The sequence below is a fragment of the Salvia splendens genome, chromosome 13, assembly GCF_004379255.2.
Source record: "Salvia splendens isolate huo1 chromosome 13, SspV2, whole genome shotgun sequence".
Classification (NCBI taxonomy): Eukaryota; Viridiplantae; Streptophyta; class Magnoliopsida; order Lamiales; family Lamiaceae; genus Salvia; species Salvia splendens.
Window position 1 is genome coordinate 17,692,130 of NC_056044.1, and position 23,265 is coordinate 17,715,394.

The 23,265-nt window shown below is 38.3% G+C and overlaps 3 protein-coding genes across 3 annotated transcripts; 1 reads left to right on the forward strand and 2 right to left on the reverse strand.

The window, feature by feature from the left end:
* Window positions 1-219: 219 nt before the first annotated feature.
* LOC121762876 (la-related protein 1C-like) lies at window positions 220-3,469 on the reverse strand. Its single transcript, XM_042158889.1, has 6 exons — window positions 2,806-3,469; window positions 2,028-2,568; window positions 1,775-1,922; window positions 1,607-1,697; window positions 984-1,055; window positions 220-718 (listed from the first exon to the last, which is right to left on the reverse strand). Exons 1-6 carry the CDS (start codon window positions 3,073-3,075, stop codon window positions 563-565), a joined length of 1,278 nt encoding a protein of 425 aa, XP_042014823.1. The 5' UTR covers window positions 3,076-3,469; the 3' UTR covers window positions 220-562.
* An 11,459-nt stretch (window positions 3,470-14,928) lies between these two features.
* LOC121760626 lies at window positions 14,929-16,369 on the reverse strand. Its single transcript, XM_042156266.1, has 2 exons — window positions 15,551-16,369; window positions 14,929-15,468 (listed from the first exon to the last, which is right to left on the reverse strand). Exons 1-2 carry the CDS (start codon window positions 16,367-16,369, stop codon window positions 14,929-14,931), a joined length of 1,359 nt encoding a protein of 452 aa, XP_042012200.1.
* A 4,401-nt stretch (window positions 16,370-20,770) lies between these two features.
* LOC121760627 (serine/threonine-protein phosphatase 7 long form homolog) lies at window positions 20,771-22,905 on the forward strand. The gene is made up of 5 exons (XM_042156267.1): window positions 20,771-20,857; window positions 21,305-22,166; window positions 22,234-22,321; window positions 22,402-22,848; window positions 22,891-22,905. Exons 2-5 carry the CDS (start codon window positions 21,310-21,312, stop codon window positions 22,903-22,905), a joined length of 1,407 nt encoding a protein of 468 aa, XP_042012201.1. The 5' UTR covers window positions 20,771-20,857; window positions 21,305-21,309.
* The last annotated feature ends 360 nt before the right edge of the window (window positions 22,906-23,265 follow it).

The window sequence follows — 23,265 nt, forward strand, 5'->3', positions numbered from 1 at the left end:
AACCTCTTGCAGTTAAACGAAGCATTAAATCACAATTGTGTTCGATTGAAAGAACTGAAACAAGTCTTTTGCCAAGAAATCTACAACGGTATATCCTCATGACAGATATGCTCCGCCTCATACACATGTGTATCCTTGATTTTTTTAATTTCGCACAAAATGCTCAAAAATTGTCATGGAACAGAAGTTATATCCACACAATGCTCGCACAACAAAAACTTCAACAAGTAAAATGCGAACGATAGCATACAAAGATCCTGAAGGAAACAAAAGTAGATCCCATTACAAAAAAACCTTTCTATCCTCCTATCTTCTTCACCAAGCTTCGTGTTTTTATTTGTTTATAGCAACAATCCCATCACATATATTAAAACCAAAATCAACTATCTCCCGGTAAATAATATATCCAGCATAAACTGCTGGTTGATCTTTCCTCTCAACTTCTCTAAAAAAATCAGTGAAAAGAGATTAGAGAGAGAGAAACAAAAGTCCAGCAGTGTGAGAGCTGTGGTCTCTGAACAGCTTGTCTGTTGTAATAGATTGTGTCGAAGATTCCAAATTTCTACGTTGCTGCTTCCTCACCCAGTGTAACGCTGTTGAGATGTGCTACAAGCATATTTGGACCGGATCTGTTTACTGATTGAGGACTCACTTCAGTAGTTTGAGTAGGAGTCATTATCCACTTCATCCAATCTCCTTTGCGCCTCACCTTATCAACCTGCAAAGCCAAGGTAGTCACTTTAGCTAACTACCATACCATCTAAAGCTATCCTAGTACAGCATAAATCGCAGTGGGTCTGGAAATTCAATACTACAGTATAGAACATCAGAGGAACAATCCTTCAGTATCAATATAGCAGTATTAAACACCAAACAAAATATAAACAGAATTTGATTAAAGTAGAGTATCCAACATAATCCCTCAAATGAGAGACATCATGGTGATAAATACACGTCCAGTATAACATTTGCTTATAACTCACCTGTACTTCCACAGCATTTGAAGATTTTATAACATCTAGTATAAGATGAATATTATCTGTCAGCTGAATGACCTGTAAAGGGCGACTTACATTAAACATAAGATAATGATGAGGTTAACTCCTTGTATCAAACAAAAATAAAAACAAATGAATAATGGCATAATTCTGTGCAGGCTGAGCTAGGTGAGCACTTTTGTGACACCCAAGACACTACAGCCAAATATTGTGTATACATATAATACAGAGTTATCTTGCAAAATAGTTGACAGATAAATCATCATATATCTCAGCTTTGAGATTTAGATGTATTCAATATACACAAAACTTGTGCTATACAACTATCAGACATTGATAATTCTCAATGACATTGATCCAACTTGTTTCTCAGACCTACCAAATCTCAGCAAAACTGTAGTTTCCATTCTCATTCGCATTCGCATTCATAACATCTTGAATCAACTAAACATTCATAGTTACAATCAAGGAATCAATTTACCAATTTAATTCTTTTTTGGACCATTCAATAACTTAAAGACCCATAAGTTTTGTTATCAAAAGACAAGGAAATAGAACAAAAACTTAAAATAAACTTAAAAACTGAAAATCAATTGTGGCTTTCTTACTTTCTTGAAGCTTGCTATTAACTTAATAGATACCCATCCCTCGCCATCCATATTTTGGCGCAAGAATGTGTCTTTTACCAAGTTCTCGTTACTACAAGGCATAAAATTCAATAGATATGAGCTAAAAACATAAGGCATAAATACAAAAGACAGAACAACAAATGATACCTAAAATAATACTCGATCTGATTCACTATCTTGGTAGGCAAGTGAGGATCATGCATGGAGAAAAACATTGATGGCATTGGAACCATAGGGATAGGCGTAAGTGAATCTGGGTGAGGCCCGGGAACATAAAATACAGGTGATTGCATTTCTGTAGATTCATGACACAATTATAAGAATGAACTTTACGTTATATCAACACTAAATACATTCTACATACTCCAGTCCAAAGTATCATTCAAAATAGCAAACTCACCCGTATAAACTACAGGTGCAACAAAAGGCCGTACAGCAACTGTAGGTGGGGGAACAAAAGGAGTATTAGGAGCCGGTCCACGTAGGAAAGGCCTAGACCCTGTTTGTTGTTGGGATCCATGACTTTCTCTATGGTTAAAACTCCGATGACCCCAATCTTGTTTTCCACCACGTTCTTGATCACGTCGCCCACCATGGTGATAAGAACCATCTCCGCGAATCAGTGGTCCACTATTATGCCTTCTATAAGTACGTTGTGGTTGTGTCTCATTCGCACTATAAGACCCTCCTCTATGACCACCCTCCTTATTTGTTGTGATGTTATCCCTAGAAGGTTCTCCAGCTAAAAGTTTACCTGTACTATTATGAGTCAGTGTATTGACCAAGGAACCATGTTCTGCGAGAGGTGTTGGAGAAATATCGTTTGTAGCTGGCATGTGCGGACTGAAGCTGCCACTACTACGCTTCGGGCGAGAGGAAGGTGAATTTGGACTTGGAATACTACTATTAACTTGTTTTGGTGAAGCTCCATTCAAATCCACCTATCATGTGACAAACACAAACACAAATTTACAGATTATATTTTCATTTTCAAGAAACATTTTGAACAAAATTATAACTCGAAATATAAATTGGATTAGTAATAAACTACAAACACAAATAAAATCAATAGTATTACGGAAAAAACGTTGACCCTGAAGATTGAATTAGTAATAAAAAATGATTCAAGATGAATGCAAGTAACTAAAAAGAATGTGATTAAAATAAATAGCAATAACCTGTGAGATAGTGATTGATCCAGCAGGCTTCACAGATTTAGGGGATGCACGAGCAGACTCGGAAAGAGCTGGCCAGGATTCGGCACCCATGACAGCACTCGCTACCTCACCATTCGACTGGTTGTTCCATACTGGCTTCTTTCCGTTTTCAAGCTGAAAATCTTCTCCCGCAGAAGAAGAGGAAGTCAAAAAGTGTTCCTGATCAACTGGAAGAGACGGAGGAGACTTCCGACCCCTAGGAGAACTTTGAGCTGAGGAAGCCGTTGCCATTCCCAAATTAGGGTTTACTTCCTCCACCAAATGTCACTCCCCAATTCACAACTCAAATACTTCAAACCCGATTTTGGATCCTAATTCCAATATTTCAGAAATTTCACTGAATCAAAACTCAAAACATCCAACACTTGCTCAATTAAACTAAAAGAAAAATAGTAATCCAACAGATAGTAAATGAGGAAAAAAAAACTTGAACGAATCCAATCGAATCAATCAAAAGGACATTCCAAAAGTCGATCAGACTCAGCCGAAAGAGAGAGACGAAGAGATTTTGATCCCGTCACTCTAGTTTCTCTCTGTTTTCTTCTTCTACAGAGAAATAGTACAACTCTCAGCACTCTATTGCGGTTGCTGTCTCTCTTTTTCTATTTTTAGCAATAAACACTCCCTATGTCTGTAAAAAAATAGACTTATTTTAAATTTTTAAATCGTTACTCAATATCAGTTCAGGTCTAAATAGACTCTTTCTATTTTATTATAAATGAACGATTTTTTTAGATTGCCCGTTAAAAACGAAAAGTTTCGCAAAATTAGAAACAATTCTATTTCTATTTTTTTTATCTCTCGTCGTTATGTGTATATTAAATTTCATGCCAATTTCCAAATTTTCATATTTGATGAGACGGAAGGAGTAAAAGTTTTCAATAAATAATAGAGTAAAAGTCAAAATTGGTCCTAAACATATAGCTAGAATACGAATTTGGTCCAAAATATTCACTTTTTGAAAATCGGGTCCTAAACATTTGAAATCGTTATCGAAGTGATCCTAATTTAACGGAACCGTTAATTTCTGAAGGCCAACACCCAATTAACAATTTTTTTACTTAATTAGTACTATAATGATATACATAATAATTTAATAAAATAAATTTAAAATTAAAAAAATTTCAAAATAGCGGTCTCTTTCCAAAAATCTACGCCGCCGCCTATCTCGGCCAAAAAATCAGCCTCCCACAAATTCCATCTCCCAACTCGCCAAAATCAACCACAAAACATCTCTACACGTAAGGCAACACCGTGGCGGAAATTTAAAGAGGCGAGAGAGATTGAATTGTTGAGCAGCGACGAACAGTTAAGGTTGCAGAAATTGATTAGAGAAAGATATGAATTTGAGTAAGATTGATTGAGAAGGAGGGTGAGAAGAGAGGGCATTGATGATGGAGCTGGGAGACGGAGAGAGGATGACAATGGGCTGGACCGAGGCAAGAGCAGCGGCGATTAAGTCATGGAGCAGCAATTAATATTGCTCGACTGACAACGAGCAGGCGGAGGCGACGAAAGCGAAACAATCTTTCGGCAACAACGCCAGACCGCCGAGAAAGAAAATTGAGAGAGAGATTGGCGACAACAATTGTGAACGGCGATGGTTTGATCTCAGACAGCAGCAATGCGGAGAAACACTAATGGCGAGTTGTGGAGGAGCGAGCAGAGAAAGACGCGATGGCGTTGAGCGCCAGAGAGAAGAAGAGAGAGAGCCTGATTTAGGAAGAACGAAGGAGAGATGGAAGAGGATGAAGAAGAGAGAGAAAGAGTCTGATTTTGGAATTTCTTAGCATTTTTAAAATTTTTTATTTAATTTTGTTTAATTAATTATGTATTAGTAAATTAATTAAGTTAATAAGAAGAACCTTTACAGCATAATTCCAGAACATAATATTTGAGAGTTCCTTCCACTGTGATCATTGCTTAAGGAGTTGAAGAGTGGATTTGAAGCTTATAGGATGAGGTGTGTGTTTTTTATAGCTATTCTTTAAATGCAAATTCTTAGGTCCAGAGGATTCGCTAGAGCACAAGGTCTAGGAGATCGTGAACTTTCAGAATGCAGTCGTTGTCACAACAAATCCCGTTTCAAAACCTCAATCGGCAAGAATGGAAAACAAATCTAAAATTAATTGTGCCAATCATCCATGTATCAAGGTTTTGGATAAGAGTTTGGAATATCATTCGAAATATTATTGACTAATTTTTCCATTTTGTGAGAAAACTATTGTTTTTTGGTCGTAATTTTAAATAGGTACCACCGATTGTTCCTAAGGGTAATCGCCAAAATATTTTTAATGCTTCTATTAATTATTCGTATATTTGGAAATGTTGCAAAGTTTTGAGGTTAATAAATAATATGAGACTTTTTAGTACCGCATTGTACGAGGAAGCCTCGAAGCTGAAAGAATTTTCAGAATTGAACATCATCTATTGGAGACGGAGGTGTCGGAGATTGCAATGATGGTCATGCGACTCATGCCAATAGATATATTCCGAGTGACCTTTTATTGAAGGCTGATTGTGACCCTTTAAAAACAGTTGGGTCGAGCGCTTATCAAAATTATGTGAACCATGGTAACTTAAGTTCTTATTTGCATGATCAAACTATCTTGGCTCCTACATTAGACATGGTCGACTTGGTCAATGACTATATGATTTCTTTGAATCAATCTGAAGCACGTACTTATTTTAGTTCAGATAGCATATTAAAATCTGAATCGAACTTCAGTGCTTTGTCTCAAGTTCATGGTGTTGAATTTTTAAATCTGTTAAAATATTTGGGTACTCCCAATCATGAACTATTATTGAAGATTGGTACCCTTGTAATGTTATTGAGAAATATAGATCCTTCGAATTTACTTTGTAATGGTACCCGTTATTATTTTACGATTGGGTGATCATATCTTGGAAGGAGAACATTTTGAATGGGCTTAATGTGAGTCATAAAGTGTTGATACCTAGGATGTCGTTAGTACCTTCTGATGCACGATTGTCGTTCAAGTGTCAAGGGCCTTTGATTGTATCATATCCAATTGATGTGAATCAAATATGATATCTTTATTCCCATAGCTTTGAATGGTTAATATGACTTAGTGCTTGCAAACGTGCGTTTTTCTTGTGTAGGAATTGGAATAGAGTGCATAAAATGAAGTTGGAACGAAGTCGGGAGTCGAAAATGAAGTTGGAAGCCATTTTTATATTCGACTCGACCAAAGTTGGAATGTGGCGAGAAGTGACTCGACCAAAGTCATCCTAAGAGATTAAAAACTGCCAAGACAGAATCTATGACTCGACCAAGTCGACTTGTGGCGAGAAGTGACTCGACCAGAGTCATCCTAAGAGATAAAAAAAATTGCCAAGATAGAGAGTTTGACTCGACCTAGTTGAGTTGTGTCTACACGTGACTCGACTCGAGTCAACCTAAGCGTAACCAAAAATTGGCAGTTTTTCATGATTTTTAAGTGACGGTTTTAGGCTCATTTTACACATTCTTTGACACACAAAAATTATCAGAGAGAGAGGTAGAAGATTGGAGGTTCAGTCACTAACTTCCATCACCCCGGAGGAGATTTGCTACCATCTACACGTCAATTTCACGAGTTCTATAGTTCTTCTTTATTGTTTCTGGATGTGTAACTAAAACTCTTACGTTGCTCCTAATTTGTGAAAGATGTGAATTACTTATGGATTCTAGGTTTAATATTAATTTATGATATTTTACTATGGTGCTTTTTACATTGAATTATAATTTCGGCATGTTTTATTATTCAATGATGTCTTTTAGCCAATGTTTCTTTACATTGGCTAAAGAGTTTGAGATTTGAATTGTGTTCAACATATGAATCTTAGATAAGTTGATTTACATGTCGTTGCAATAATTGTTGGATATTTACTACGCATTCGAATGAATGTTCAATTGATTTTGTAGATGAATTCATGTACGTTGGAAATTAGAAGTTGGACTAGAGCTTACTATGCATCTATATGATTGATAAACTGATGAGTATGAATTTTATCTTAGTGTTCAGCAAGGTTAAATTTAATTATCTATGAACATGTTCAGTGTGAGTAGAACGAACGAGATTATTCAAACTTTCGTTATGTTGATATTTAACCCATAGATTAATTGGTCCAGTAAGTTGATTCACATCTGGAGCATATTATGAGCAATGTTCTCAATCTCTTGGTTATTTCTTTGTGTTGTCGTTTTGTTTCTTCACCTACTTTTGCAACCCCAATGCGTGACTGCTCAACAAAAGAGTCAAGGATTTCTGGCATGGACAACAATGGGATGTTATTCTACTGTAAGGAACTCTTATCCCCCTTGGAGTACCTCTGGCAATTATGGATCAAATTAAAAACACCCCTTTGACCGGTATGTTCCAACCACGAACGAACACGGCAGGTGGAGAAGGCCTGATCAGAAACGAACACGTCGAGATTATGCATGGCTTCTGAATGCCTATCTCTGCAGAAAAAGGCATGGAAGCCGAACTCAAGTCTCTCCTAGAGGGATTGAAAATTGCAACAAAACTTCATAATAGGGTGTGGATTGAACTCGATGCTAAGGAAGTGGTGAACTGCATCAAGAATGGAAGGCATGGAGCTGCGTCTTGTAGGCACGTTATGGTGAAGATCCGCAGCATCCTTAGAAGGGTGGACTACAAAATCACGCATATACATAGGAAAGGAAACACGACAGCAGATCATCTCGCAAAACTTGGGAACACTACCGTCCGGCTATAAATTTCGATAATCATTCAGCTCCATCGATGATCAAAGCTTTTGCAAGAATGGATCAATTAGATATGCCCTGCTCTCGGTTTCGACAAGAATAATCTGGAGGACACGAACAAGAGAGTGGATTGGTGGCTTGTCTCTTGATAGAATATGCCCTTGACTCACTCTTCGTGGTGACATCTAAATGTAATTTTTCCACTTTTGGGCCCTTGTAATTTTTTCAAAATTCAATGAACGGGTTGAGGGTTCGCGTAATCCTACGCCTCGAAGGCGTTTACAAAAAAAAACTATTTCCTCTCCGTGGTTCGACGCCCTAAGTATTACAACTACAACTCTGAAACGAGGTTTTTTTAATGTTGGTTGTATATATCGAGTGTGCACAGAAATAGATCACTGCAAGCGCTTGGTCAAGACACCACGCTCCTTAAATCCACTAGAGCACAAGGTCTAGGAACTTAAGAGAACATAAAGTGCTTGGTCGTTGGACACACATCGACCCTCCTTCAAAAAAATATAAATCCCTCAACCCGAATACTATGAATTAGTATAGGGAAGTGGGGTCGATCCCACAGAGATGGACTCGCAAAGTAGTGCTCAGAGACTTTGGACAGACTAATGGCTGCTGCCACGCAACAAAAGGGTTGAGAATTTTAAACTAACTCTAGACCTAGGCAGAAAATGTAAATGCTAGACCTAGGACATGTTAAACTTGTAAATTCAGACTTCGACAACAAGAAACATAACCACTTGCTAGACAGTGTAAACAACTACCTAATCTAGCTAAACAGAATATGACTGAAGGTGGGGACCATAATTCCAAAAATGGCAAGTACGGAAAGAACTGCAGATTAACAAACTGAGCAAAAAGCGAGATTCGATCAGAATATAGAGATTTGGTCGTCGTTATCTTGCTGCAACTCGGAAACACATCAGATCTGCGTACACTAGACGGAATGAAAGAAAATCACGTAAACTAAGCATGAAAATCAGATCGAAACTACTCAGATTCACGGCAGAATGCTTGATCCACTCCGGATCCAAGACATCCGAACCCAACAACCAACAAATCCAGCAAATCCAACCAAAATTCTTCCACAATCCAACTCCAATCTCCCAGATCTGACCATTAACCTGCAATAACTCAGTAAACAGCTGCGAAACGCATCCAACTCAGACAAATTAAAACTCCAAAATCTCAATAAGCGAAACGATCAAACCAGAAATCAACACAATCGCCATAACGGAAAATCAAACTTGCATCTAAATCAGAAACTATTCGGTGAAAACAGCGAACCGAGCTTCGAACAACGAAGCTCGGCAAAGTAAGCAAAATGCGGAAAGCAGAAAATAAATTGTTTCTTCGCTCTTAACAAGAGCGGTGTTACACCATATCAGAAGCTAAGATGAAACCCGGACGTGCGAACTGAGATCTCCTCAAAACTAGTATCAAGTGTGTGTGTGGGAAAGTGAACTAAGCAACAGGTTGTGGTGAGGTCTCCCCCGGGAAGATCCCTCCAGCTTGCATGCTTCTGCCTTTTATAGATGCGGAAATAGCCCTTGAGTCTTCGTAGAAATCTCTATTCTACCCTTCAACTCTGGAGCTTCCTCCGTCGAGCAATTCTCTTCATAATCGTTCACTAAATCGCCAGTTCCTCGACCTTGTGATTTTTTGGTCTTCTTTCCTGGACCTGGCGAATTCCTTCACACACCTGGCTTAAAACGTGCGTTAGTCCTAGTAAAATCACGAATTAAATCCCTAGACCCATGCATGAAATTAGCCTTATCAAACTCTATTCTTGTACTCCCTCCATCAACAAATAAGAATCCCATTTTTCTATTTTAGTCCTTCCGCAAATAGGAGTCCCAGTTCACTTTTACCATAATTGGTAATAGGGTCCCACATTCTACTAGCTCATTCCACTCACATTTCATTTAAACTAATACTATATACAAGTGGGACCCATATTCCATTAACTATTTTCCAGCCACTTTTCTTAACACTTCTTAAAACCCGTGCCGCCAAGGAATGAGACTCCAAATGGCAGACGAAGGGAGTATTTAAGTCGTAGTTTTAGAGTTATTATACTTAAATTAAGTGTCATCCATCCATTGACTTAGTAATTCTAAAAATTCAGATCAGCAATGACCATCAACAAAAGTCAAGGGCAATCTCTTGCTCAAGTTGAATTAATTTTTAGAAAACCTGTATTAGTCACGACAACTTTATGTTGCGATTTCAAGAGTTACAAGTGATATTAATCAAATTGTAGTCCTTTATTGTATTATTTTAACACACATTTTTAGGTGAAAAATGAACTCATTTTGATATATCGTAGGACAAAAGACCAAACTCTAAAAGAGAGAAAGGAGAAAGGAAAAAGGACCAAATCTGATCAGTAATCAGCCCTTCAAGATTAATTTAAAATGCTTCTAAAAGTCCACCATTGCATTCACCTTTGAAAGATCTTCGCGTGGATACCTCGCACGCCTCAATCAGAGCCCGGTAGAAGAAGATACGACTGTTTTACGAAGACTGCGCAATGCAGTGTAAAACGCGCGATTGGGCATTTAAACGCGCGACTGTGTCGAGAGTCAGACAAAACGCCCGTTCGGGCAAATAGTACTGGGCCTGTTTTTGAAGCCCTAACTATTTAAATAGCTAGGTCACGACTTCCAAGGCATCTTTTGGCTGCTGGAGGCGATTTTTAGAGAGAGAAAGAGGCTTGGAGTCCATTTTTGGGAGGAAGAAGAAGCTTGAGGTTAATTCTTCCCTAATCTTTGCCCATATGGTAGCATTTACTTGTTTTCTTGTATTGTTGCCCACTATGAGTGGCTAGATTTTAGGGATTACTCCTGGTTAGTTAGGGAAGCTTGTAAATATGAATCTATGATTGTGTTTTGATTGATTTCCGTATTTTGGTTATTTTATATGTGTTTATTTCTATCCGTATTGGGTTTTGCTAGCAAACTTAATCCGGTAAAGACCTTAACTTCAATGTCTCTTTAACTTGGAGTAGGGAGCTAACATAGATAAGAAACCCTAGGCTAAAACTGATCAGGGGATAGTCCGGGGTGGATCTTATGTGTTGAACGTTCGTAGAAGCCAATCCCGAGCTTACTATGCGACTGTAGGAGTGAGGGGTTGGTGAGTAGAGCCTAAGAGATGTGATCAGCTTATCCTAGGTGTAAAATTCCACGATCAGTGATCAGCTGCGTGAGAGCATAAAATCAACACTATCCCGATAAATATTGGAAAGTAATTAGACTTTAGGATTCATGTGAATAAGCAACGCGATACAAGCTAGGAGTAGTCTTCCCTCTTTATCTTGATTCCTTTTTTTTTCTTCTCGTTTCGTCCTTCACTCGCCTCTTGATCAAAAACACAAAATTAAACTATTTTACTGCTTTTTAGTTAGGTTTACTAGTTTTAGCAATTAATCTCCTCCTTGTGGGTTCGACACCTTTTATACTGCATTGTACGTCTGTATACTTGTAGAGGTAGTATTTTTAGGGATTTATTACTTGTTTTGTGTACTTAAATTACACCCTAAAAATCACAACAACAAGTCATGATGGTTTGAAGATTTTGATTTGTGATGATGACGATGTTGGTTGTGATTGTATAGTTAATATTTTGTATACGGAAGTATTTCAAATTTTGTAAAACAATAAAGTGGATAATATTATGTAATGGTTGTTGTAGATATTAGTAAATTGGATATGTGCAAGCTCCAATGAACGATCTCGCATGATATAGCAGGTTAGATTCTACTAAACAGGCATCACGAGGATTTAAATATTTTGCTTATTATGTTTGGGCGCCTCAGTAGTGAATGTAGAAGGATAAGAATTCAGGTTTCTACAATTCCTATAATTTTCATATTTTGAGTCTTTCTTTTGGTTTGTGATGATAATGATGTTGGTTGTGATGTTGATGATGACGACGTTGGTTGTGATTCTATAGTTAATATTGTGTCGTTTTAACATAAGATCCATATTTTAAAAATCCTGACATGTCGTGTATCGCACGGGTGTGAAACTAGTATTTCTTAAAACTAGTGCCCAACACAAAGTGGACTGAAAATGGGGGATGGAGGGAGTAGTTGAATGAGAGACTCATTTTTATATACTACCTATATCCCTTAAAAATAGAAACTATTTCCATTTTGGTTTGTCCCTTAAAACTAGAAACTTTCTATTTTAGGAAGTAAACTCCACAATTCTGTAACACTACTTTTTCTCTTCCTTTCTCTTACTTTACCTATTTTTCTCTCAACTTCTCTTACTTTACTAATTTGCATTAAAACCCGTGCTATTTCAAAAGTTTTCTATTTTTCAAAGATGGAGCAAGTATTTGTTTTATAATAAAATAATTGTAATGAGTTAGTGGAATGTAGGGTATAGTAAAGTGAACCGAGACTCCTACGAACAGACTAAAATGGTAAATCAGGATTTCTAATGACGGACAGAGAAAGTATAAATTTTGAGCATTATATTCTACAAACTTTAAAAGTGATTTAAAAAATCAAACATTAAGATTGGTGTATATTTCTAATGGCCGATCATTATTCAAACCCGACAAATCTAATGCAGAATTCAAGAAATAGGGCATTGAAACAATGTCGTTTCATGTACTCCATGTTTTTTAGATTGAGCCACATAAATTTCACGACTAGTCACGTAGGATCAAAATATGCTGAAATTTTTAACTTGGGTCGGGTTGAGAAATTGTACACTTTCAAATTCGTGGTTTTTATGATTCATTATGAATTAACTCAAGTCATTCATCAACCCTTTTCTGTTGACCTTAGAAAGACTTTTGGTTTTCTTATCCTCTAAATATGATTCACATGTTGAGAAAGGTTCTACAAGTAGATTATTAAGTGAACATTTGATACGCTCGGATTTTGCACTATTTTAAGGTCTATATTTGCTTCGTTTTTTAATGTTAAACTTGCAAATCATGTACGTTTATTACATATTTTTATCTATTTTGGTATTTTGACGAATTTTGTGAGAAATGTACAAAATAGACGGAGAAAAGGGCAAAAAGGTCAGAAACGAAGATTGGAGAAAACAGTCAGCGGTTGCCGAGAAAAGTGCCGAGAGTCCAGAAAGGTAGACTGCTGAAAGGCGAAGTCAACGGTCGGTTGAATTTATGCGGAGATGCAACAACATCAGTTCAAGCCTATTTTAACGGTGAGTTTGAAGTCCAATCAGTTGTTTGTTAGTCTGTTGACATCAGAATCTATTTCACGCCCCGATGTTTATGCGAAGATGTTATTTACAACCAACGAAAACAACGAAAACTGATAGGTCGTCAAGGTAACTTATTAGTATAATTATTTTATACTCCCTCCGTCCAGCAATAGGAGTCCCGTTTTTCCGTTTTGGGATGTCCGGGAATAAGAGTCCCGGTTCTACTTACCATATTTGGATAATTAAATTAGCCTCCCTCTTCCCACTAATTTACTCAAATGCCATTAAAAAAATAACCCTCCCCCCAATATTCTCTCACTCTCTTCATTACCCTCCCTTGACTCTCTCACTTCTATGCTCTCACTCTCTGACTCTCGCTTTCACTTATCTTCATCCGTCGAAACCCTAAACTCCGCCGCCTCCTATTCCTCCTCCAAATCTCCACCTCCTCCTCCCCCCACGTCGACCGTCGATGGAAAATGCACCCTCTCCACCCCGATCCCCCATCTATGGGTTAGATTCGGCTGGAAATCGCATTGAACTTCCACGTTGGCCTCGGTTGAATCCGGCGCCGGAGTGGACGTTCGACCCGTCGGAGGGGTCGATCCCGACTCCTATTGCAACCCACCTGTCGCCTATTCCTACATACTCCTGGGAGGTGGGTGATTCAATGTCTACCGTTGTTCCTGAAACTCCGACGGTCGACGTCCCTCCCTGGACCGATTCCCAGCCCCCTATGTACCTTGAAACTCCAGATCTGGAAGCTATACCATCGACCATGCTCGAATCTGAGCTTATTGTCCCTGATACGCCGGCGACCATGCTCGAATCTGAGCTTATTGTCCCTGATACGCCGGGTTACGAGAGATCGGAGTCCAATTTGGACCCTGAAGCTCCGCGAGTGAAGAGGCGGAGGCGACCTGTTGAGGAAGAGGATTGGTTCAAGGAGATCCTTCTGATTCTCTTACCCGGCATGAAAGATCTCCTCTAAACTTGTGAGTTGTGTAAGAATCACCCCCTGTGTAGGGTTTGGAGATTCTGGATTTTAGGGTTTAAATTTGGCTATTTTGTTTTGTTGATTTAGCCACCCCCTTATGGGTTAGGAGGTTTAATCTGTGCCTATTTGATGACATTTGTGGTTGGAATATGATGAAATATGTTGTGTTTGGCTGATTACAATACTACATTATCTGATGGAATATGTATGTGGAATATGATGAAATATGCACTATTTGGCCGATTACACTACTGCATTATCTGATGGAATATATTTGTGGTGATTATCTGTTGATGTAATTGATGGATTATGATGAAATTGGAATTCGGTTGCTGCATTATCTGTTGGGATATGGTTGTGGTGTCTGTTGTGTGTGAAATAGCCACCCCTTGTTTCTGGTTTGGAGGCTTTTTCACAATGCCTATGATGACATTTTTCTGAGGTGGTTGCATAATGCTTCATTGTTGATATACTTGATGGGATGGAATTTGGTTGCTGCATTATCTGTTGGGATATGGTTGTGGTGCCTGTTGTGTGTGAAATAGCCACCCCTTAATTCTGGTTTGGAGGCTTTTCACTATGCATATGATGACATTTTTCTGAGGTGATTGCATAATGCTTCATTGTTGATATACTTGATGGGATGGAATTTGGTTGCTGCATTATCTGTTGGGATATGGTTGTGGTGCCTGTTGTGTGTGAAATAGCCACCCCTTAATTCTGGTTTGGAGGCTTTTCACTATGCATATGATGACATTTTTCTGAGGTGATTGCATAATGCTTCATTGTTGCTCAAGTACTTATGGAATATGTTTGTAGTTGCTACATTATCTGCTGGGATATGATTGTAGTTCCTGTTGTGTGTGAAATAGCCACCCCAATTTCTGGTTTGGAGGCTAGAGCCAATGGCCTATGATGAAACTTTTCTGAGGGTCTCATATTCATTGTCCTGAATCTGTGCATTACACTGGGCTTGCACTATGTATGTATACCAAAAACACCAAAAAATTCAGACCCTAACCCAAAAAACATAGGGGCTGACCAAACACACCCAAAAAAATCAGCCTACCCTATTCACTAAACACTATGGCCTGACCAAACACACCAAAAAGATCAGACCAATATCCCATACCCAATCTGATGCTGACCTAGAAGCCAAATGCATTTGACAGAGGCTCAATATCATACATTGCCCCAACACTGTTCTCTGGCATTTGTAAGTAGTGCAACACATCTCTCACAACAACCTCCTCCACTTCCAGCACATTGGGGAGTTCTCGATTTCTTTGTAGTCTGTCCTTGTTGATGTGTGGGACTTTGTATCCATTTCTACTTCTACACTGTAGGATTTCATTGAGGCAAGCTTGCAAGCTTAGGAAAACTTTGTTGAGAGTTTGTGGTGACAGCTCTTCAAATGAGCTACACACATTCCCCACAAGTTCATCCACAGTCTTGCAAGGTTTCTCATGTTGCAGTGATTGAATTGCTCTAAAAAATCCAAGGTCTAAGATGTTTGTGTCAGGGGAATTAGGTGGTTGACAAATCAGTTGGATTCTAAATCCATCTGAATTGGCAACAGCCTGAAAATCTGCATCCATGGCAGTTATGTGTGGGGTTGCATTGTCTTGCTGAATGTAAATGTCTTTACTTGCCCCAACAGGCCACTTAGCCTTAATTGCAGGTATAATCTGACATCAAGAACAATAACATAACTAGATGATGATCTTTTTAGAATTATTAAGATCTGATAAAATGAAAAATGTTGCATACCTGTTGGATAAGGCAGTCCTTCATTACTGACTTTGTGACTGAATTGATTGCTTTGGTTTCCATGGTGCCTCTTGCCCTGTTCTTTGACCTCCTCTGTGCTGGCAGAAATTCAGTGAAGGGAAATATTCCCACCTTACCATCATAAGTGGACTGCCCATTTATACCAAAGTGTGGTCTACTGACAGCACACATAAACATGACTTTGGTGATGTATCTCTTGGATTTGCATGTCCTATATGGCTCATCCTCATCCGGCAAGAGGTAGTACCTGTCTGATACCTTGGTCATATAGAACCATTTTTCATCTATATGAACTACATTATGCATGCTCTGAAACTTAACTCTACCTTGAGTAATCTGTGGCTCAAGTTGACTAAGACTCCATCTGGCTCTTGCTATCTTATTCATATTGGTGAGGGCAGGTTTGATTGCATTTGCATGTGGCCTTAGTTTACCTTGCTTCACCCAATGACCTAATGTGCTCTTACTCACATTCAATTTTACTGCCATTTTCCTCAGGGATGATCTTTCAAGAGTAGATAAGTTTCTAACCTTTTCTTGATCAAGTTCTAATCTGTCAACATGTTGATAACCTTTAACCTTTCCTTCCATCAATGCAGGTTCTCCCCTTTGCATCTGCTCCTTGGCTGCCTTCCACAGCCTGTATACTGTCTTCCTACTGATGCCATGAGCTTCTGCTGCCTCCATTACAGCCCCTCTTGATAGTACTCCATCATGGCTATGCTTGAGTAGAAACTGCACCACATTATTCTTGATATTGCTGCTCAAGTGCAGGGTTTGCCTCTGCCCATTATCCATCCCAATGATGAAAATTTTCTGAGGGAATTAAATTTACTTGATGATTGGGAGTGTTTTTGGTAGAATTTCAGATTTTGAGTTGGTGTGAGGTGGATTAAATGAGTGTAGTTGATGCATTTATAGCAGCCATCAATGTAACTGTACTTTTTGAAGAGGGAAATTTGAAAATTTGCCTTCCCTCAATTTCTTTGTAGAGGGAAATTTCCCTCAAACTCTATGTAGTTGGTGCATTTATAGCAACCAGCTGGAGCAGCTTTATTGAGGTGATTTCACCTAATTTTGATCAAGTTGTAGTGAAATGGATATTTTTATATATTGAGTGTTCTTTTAAAATTCAGTTGTCCATGTCTTATTCCCAATTTAAATTTTGGCAGCCATTAAGGTACAATTGCATTCCATGGAGTCAGCCGAAACGTGCTGCATTATTACATGCAATCAAACAAAAATTGAAGAATTCTTCCTACTGTTATAAAGGCACGTAAATTACCCTTTTGGCAGTCATCAATTTAATTGGCTGCCATTCAACTTTGGTAAACATCAATTTAATTGGCTTTCTTGAATTCCATAGGTTATGCTCAATTTTAATTTAAACTAAAATTGGTGGGTCCCAAATTCCACTACCACACACCATTTATTATACACTCTAACAACTTTCTTAAAACCCGTGCCCGGGAGAATTGGGACTCCTATTGCTGGACGGAGGGAGTATTTTATAGTACTTAATTTTGTTATTTTTATGACCCATTTTTGTTCCAATCGTTTTTTTGGTTGATTACTGTAGGTTTGTTGTTGAATGATGATAAAGTTAAGAATTTCGGATTGGTGAAAATTGAGAAATTGTTCTGAATATTGGGAGAAGTTCGCGTGGATTCCATTGTATGTCGTATCCAAAATCTAAGTATTTTGAAACATCTTATAATCGATTAATTAGTGATGGGTTGTGTTATGATCGTGAAGCATTATCAAGAGAATATTTTGACTCTATTTCCAAATTAACTGATGAAGAACTTCATGTGCATGATACGATAATGTCATATGTGCAATCAAATGATGGTGGGATGTTTTTTTATCTATGGTTATAGTGGTACTGGTAAAACTTTCATATTGAAGTCATTGTCAGAGCAAAGCAAGTATTTGTTCGAAGGCTGATATTGTTTTAAACATGGCTTCCAGTGGTATAGCCTCTATGTTGTTACTTGGTGGTAGAATAACTGATTCTTACTTTAAGATTCATATCAATGTGAGTGAAGATTCTGTGCAGTGCACTTGTTGAGTTGATTGTGAGAGCTAAGGTTATTATTTGGGATGAAGCTCTTATGGTTTACAAATATTGCATTGAAGCTTTTGATCGGAGTTTTAAGTGATATTATGCGTGTGCGTAAATGAGTTGATAATGGAAAGCAATTTGGTGGAAAAACTGTAATTTTTGGTGGTGACTTTAGAAATATTTTGCCGTTTGTTCCTAAAGGTCGTAACTCTTCTTATATTTGGAGATATTGCAAAGTTCTGAAGTTAACAAAAAACATGAGACTTGTTAGAGTTCAATCTGGTGATGAAGCTTCAAAATTGAATGATTTTTCGTCTTGGGTTGCATCTATTGGTGATGGTATGTATTCTTGATGGTCCAAACGATGGTGAACTGAATATTCATCTTCCTTCTGATATTATTTTGCCTAATGTTGGTGATCCTCTTAAAACCATTATTTTAGCCATTTTATCCGTCTTATCCGAATCATGAATAGTTGACTAATTGTTTGCGTTATCATGCGACTCTTGCCCCTACTTTAGATGTTGTTAATGAGGTTAATCAGTTCAAGATTTTTTTGGATCGGTCTACTGGGTGAAATTATTTGACCTATTAAACTCCGATGGAACCTCAAATGGTTTTGCTCAAATACATATAATTTCTGAATAATTTGAAGTGTTCAGGTATCCCAAATCATCAATTGTTGTTGCGAGTTGGTACTCCTGTGATGTTATTGAGAAATGCAGATAACTCTAATGGAATGTATAATGGCACCCAATTGATAATTACCCGATTAGGTAATTGTTTTTGGAAGCAAGAGTTTTGGGTAGTCATAATATTGGTCATAAAGTCTTGATTTGTTGAATGTCTTTGATACCATATGATCTAAGGTTGTTGTTCACATTTCAACGACGACAATGTCCATTGGTTGTGTCGTATGCTATGACAATTAATAGAAGTCAAGATCAATCACTATCGCATGTTGGATTATTTTTCAGAAAACTTGTCTTTAGTAATGGATAACTCTATATTGTGGTATCAAGAGTTACAAGTCGTGAAGGTTTGAAGATTTAAGTTTGTAAAGATGAAGTTGATAAGAGTGATGATTCCACTATTAATGTTGCTTACAAAGAAGTGTTTCAAAAATTATGAATTTTTTTTTGTTCAGTGTTTGCTTCTAAGTTTTGTTTCTGCTTTTTAAAATGTATTTTTGGTCCCTATAACTTATGAACTACTTCATCTGTCTCATTAAAAATGAAATGTTTTCCTTTATGTGTTGTCCCATTAATAATGAAATGTTTCCTAAAATAGAAACAACGTCATCTCTAATTTTTCCATTATCTTACTTTTTTAGTTTGCCCCATCATCTCTACTTTTTCCGCCACCGCATCACAGTCGCCGATAGAGTAATTTTCTATGATTTTAATTGTGTATTTTTTTTATTTTCTAGTATTTTAATTATATATTTTTTTCTAGGAATTATAATTATGTATGTTTTAAATTATGCACTTTTTAAATTTTAGGATTTTAATTTGTAATTTTTGTTTTTTAATGAAGTATTTTTTTCATTAAATGTTTATTTTTATTAGTTGCATTTTAAATTGAAAAATATAAATAATGAGATTTATGAATATTGAATGGAAGAGATGGTTAAGAGATTAAGGGTTGGATGTGTTCTCTCTTAACTAATTGATAGGAGTATAACGTATTGCGGGTCGATGAATTACGAAAGGAAGAAATGATGGATAAAAGATAATGTAACACCCCGAGTTTTCGTGCACGTATTTTTGGAGTATAAAAACAAAATTGAATGAAGAGACGATTGAAAATTAAAGTGTAAGGAAATTTAAGTTTTCAATTACAATTTGTTGGAAAAATAAAAACATACTTGAGGAGTATTTTTCCAAGAATGATGGAAATACAAGTGGTACATGTCTCGATTCCCACACAATGAGAACAAAATAACAACTAATCATACTCTAAGCTTTGGAAGGAGCCAACATCAAGCTAGAGGCTTAATTAAGACTTGGTCAAGAGCTATTCCCAACCTAATGCTTAAACAATTGCTAAACTTAGCAATGAGACAAAGTGAGTGATGTAGTAAATCCCTTCTATTCTCTTCCTTTATCGTTCTCGATTTCCACCTCCACCAAAACTCCAAAAGGGGCAGCCTCTAGGCCTGCAAATCAAACAAAATGGGGTTAGAAAATAGACTTATAAGAAAGGGAAAGGAGGGGCAAGCTCGAATGGAAATAGAGAGGAAGCAGGCTGATTGGTACAGCCAAGAAACTGCCACTTTGTCATGTTCTCATCTTACACCAAAGTAGAGGTCAGGACAAAGGAGCATAGTAGAATGGACCCAATGTTCATACTCAAAATGAGCATGAATCAGATCCCTTTTTCCGTCACCAAGGCTGGGAGAAAACTGCCAAGGAGGGCAGCCCCAAACATTCATCAATTTAGTAAGAGTAACAGTATCACAAAGCTTGTAGAGGAGCTGAGAAAAACAACCCAGAATAGGATACCAAAATATACACCAGAATAGTATGATGAGCAATTCACAAAGCTCAAAAGGGAGCAAGCTGGAAGCCAAAAATAAGAGATTTTGTCCCCCAGATTTCAGTCACAAACAGCCAAGAACTGAGGCTATATAAACAGCCCCTCACCACTCCCTCCTTCCCATTCTCGACACCGCGGCAAGAAGTGCAGCGAAGGGGAGGGAAGAGGAGCGAGGGCGGCAAGAGATCGACCCATAACTGAGAAAGGCCACCAAGCAAGGTAACTCGATAATACAGGGTTTTCTATTTTTGTTCTAAAATAGAACTTAGATTCCTCGTTTGTTCTAGCGTTTTTTTTTGTTCCGGATTTGGGAGAGACGCATGACCCTCATGCGTCTCTTTTTAATGAGACGCATGACAATTATGCGTCTTTCATAGAGACGCATGAGGGTCATGCGTCTCTATTTTTTTTCGTTTTTTTTAACGACGCATGAGGGTCATGCGTCTTAGGTATAGACGCATCTCCCTCATGCGTCTGTTGTTTTTTTAAAATATAATAGACGACGCATGAGCATCATGCGTCTTAGGGAGAGACGCATGAGGCTCATGCGTCTCTATTTCGAATTAAATCAGTTCCGCGAGAGGCAGAAGGCAGAATACACGCGAGAGAGAATTCTGATAGGCGACTTCCGGCGATTCCTTGGCGATTTCTTGGCGAATCCGACGATTTCCTCTCGTTTTCCGGTAAGTTTCATTCAATCCTTCAACATTCCTTCCTTATTTGTTGTTAAATTGCATAGTTTGTTTAGATTTCCCCTAATTTTTGTAAATTAGGGTTTATAACAAATTGGTCAATTTTGTCCGATTTTTTGGTGTTTAGTTAATTGTAATGGATTTTAGTGGCTAAATTCATTCTATTGTATAGTTATTCATATATTAGAGATGCTTGGTGTTGTGATTTTGGTTGTTATTGAAGAATAAAGTATAGGTTGAATTGCATATTTTAATTTAACCTTCTAATTTAGTAGCTATATGTAAATTAGGCCTTATAAAGCATGAATGGTGTTGAATTGGAGTGAATCAATCATTTGGTTTATGATGTGTTGTTATTTTGAAGATGAATTTGAATGTATATGTAATTTGTGTTGTAAATGTTAGTTTGTAATTGTTGTTTCGTGAATATGTACTTAGATTAGATGGAGACTTCAAGTTCTAGTGGGCAATTATTATATGGACCCGAAGACCCGTCCTTGCTAAATTTGCAGAAACATCACATTTCACATAAACTCATGAAAGAGGGCACAACCCAAGTATTTAAAGTCCGAAGGACAGAAAGCAAGACTTGGGACGTTGAAATTCACGAGAATGTTAGATATTGGCTTGACGTCTTTGGTTTCAAAGGCGTGATCGATTGTGGGAAGCCCATGAAGGTGGACAACGAGCTGATCACGGCGTTGATTGAGCGTTGGAGACCGGAGACGCACACTTTCCATCTACCGATCGGTGAGGTGACGATCACCTTGGAAGATGTGCAAGCCATTTGGGGCTTGAGGGCGGATGGTCGCGTTTTCACAGGGCGTGACTATCATGACAACTTTCCAGACTGGACCAGCAAGTGCCGCGATCTGTTGGGATGGATACCAGATACTTCCACAGAGACAAAGCAAGGCGGTTTGCTGATGACCGCACTGATCAACCAGACAAGGATGCCTCTGGGTGATGACCTACCTATGTACGTATACATTCAAAGGGCACGTATCCATGCCCTAATTTTATTAGGAGGTCTCATTCTACCGGACACCACGGGGTGTAAGGTGCCATTTATGTGGTTGAATGGGCTTGGGGATCCAGAAGAGGTGAAGAATATTAGTTGGGGAAGTGCGGCATTGGCCTACCTTTATCATTATCTGTGCGAGGCTTCCATGGATAAGAGAAAAGAGTTGGGCGGGCCTATGATGCTTCTGCAGCTATGGGCGTGGGAAAGAATGCCCACATTGAGGCCTGCGTTCATTGGACCAGTTGTGCACGAGCCATATACACCATGTGGCGCCAGGTATATATCTAAATATTTATTTATTAATTTATATTGGATTATTTGCTTACATCAAATATATGTACAGGTGGAAAGGAACAACGCAGATAGGAAATGCTCCTAGACACTCGGTTGAGCATTATCGTGACCAAATATCTCTGATTAGAACTGGCCAGGTGAGTATTATTTCGGTTTAGACTTCATTTAAGAACTTATTACGGAATTATTCAGTGGCATTTGCATTGCTGTTTTGTAGTTTATCTGGACGCCATACGCACATTGCATACTGCCTGACTACTGCAATGATGTGACTGGATGCTCTCTGTGCGAGACCTACTTGGTATGTTGGGCCTATGTCGAGGCCCATGAGCCTGGACGAGTGCGACGACAGTTCAATCGGTATCAGGATATACCGCAGAATGTAGACAGGATGCTAAGGAACGCCGATCATTTAGGCAAAAATGATCGGCGTGGTAAGAAGGGCAACAACTGGGCAAACACGCATCAGTTCTACATTGGGGAGTGGGACATGAGGTACGAAAGGTTCCAAGCTGCCGAATACGCCGCACCAATGTCTTTGGATATTCCCATGAGCCCGAGTTATATGGCGTGGTATAACAGAATTACCGTGACGTACATGACTCGGCCTGGGGCACGGGCCACTGCTGGGATGAATGAGTCGGCTGCTTCGATGCGACTATTTGTAAGTTTGTTATATTAAACTATATGCTTTCATGTGATATAGATTGTTTCTTATTGATATTGGTATGTCGAATACACAAAGCAATCATTGGTGATGAAAAGTTAGCATGTCCTCTATCATTACGATGGCCTTCACAACTATGTCGTCCACACCACTTCCTAATCTCCCACATATCATCATGGGCCATGTGTGTAACAGAAACTTTCCACCGACATTCATTCGCTTTTTCAGCGTCGGTCTCGCTGATAATAGCTGTCCCATCTTCTGTCCTCCCTGCTGGATATTTGCACACGGCATGCCACCTTCTTACTTTGCTCTCAACCACCCTAAATTGCCGGTGTTGCCTCAGACTCCACATAGTAATAGCAGTCTTCACATGCAGCTTGCTATCAAATTTTGTTCCCGCATTAATCCGAT

What these genes read in the sequence shown, in the direction of transcription:
- LOC121762876 (XM_042158889.1), bottom strand. Translation starts at nt 3,075, where the DNA reads ATGGCAACGGCTTCCTCAGCTCAAAGTTCTCCTAGGGGTCGGAAGTCT. An exon ending in CAGATCGAGTATTATTTTAG is followed by an intron (nt 1,698 to 1,774) that starts GTATCATTTGTT and finishes TATGCCTTGTAG; the next exon opens with TAACGAGAACTTGGTAAAAG. An exon ending in CAAATGCTGTGGAAGTACAG is followed by an intron (nt 719 to 983) that starts GTGAGTTATAAG and finishes TTGGCTTTGCAG; the next exon opens with GTTGATAAGGTGAGGCGCAA.
- LOC121760626 (XM_042156266.1), bottom strand. Translation starts at nt 16,369, where the DNA reads ATGGATAATGGGCAGAGGCAAACCCTGCACTTGAGCAGCAATATCAAG. An exon ending in AGGACTGCCTTATCCAACAG is followed by an intron (nt 15,469 to 15,550) that starts GTATGCAACATT and finishes TCTTGATGTCAG; the next exon opens with ATTATACCTGCAATTAAGGC.
- LOC121760627 (XM_042156267.1), top strand. Translation starts at nt 21,310, where the DNA reads ATGGAGACTTCAAGTTCTAGTGGGCAATTATTATATGGACCCGAAGAC. An exon ending in TATACACCATGTGGCGCCAG is followed by an intron (nt 22,167 to 22,233) that starts GTATATATCTAA and finishes ATATATGTACAG; the next exon opens with GTGGAAAGGAACAACGCAGA. An exon ending in CTCTGATTAGAACTGGCCAG is followed by an intron (nt 22,322 to 22,401) that starts GTGAGTATTATT and finishes GCTGTTTTGTAG; the next exon opens with TTTATCTGGACGCCATACGC.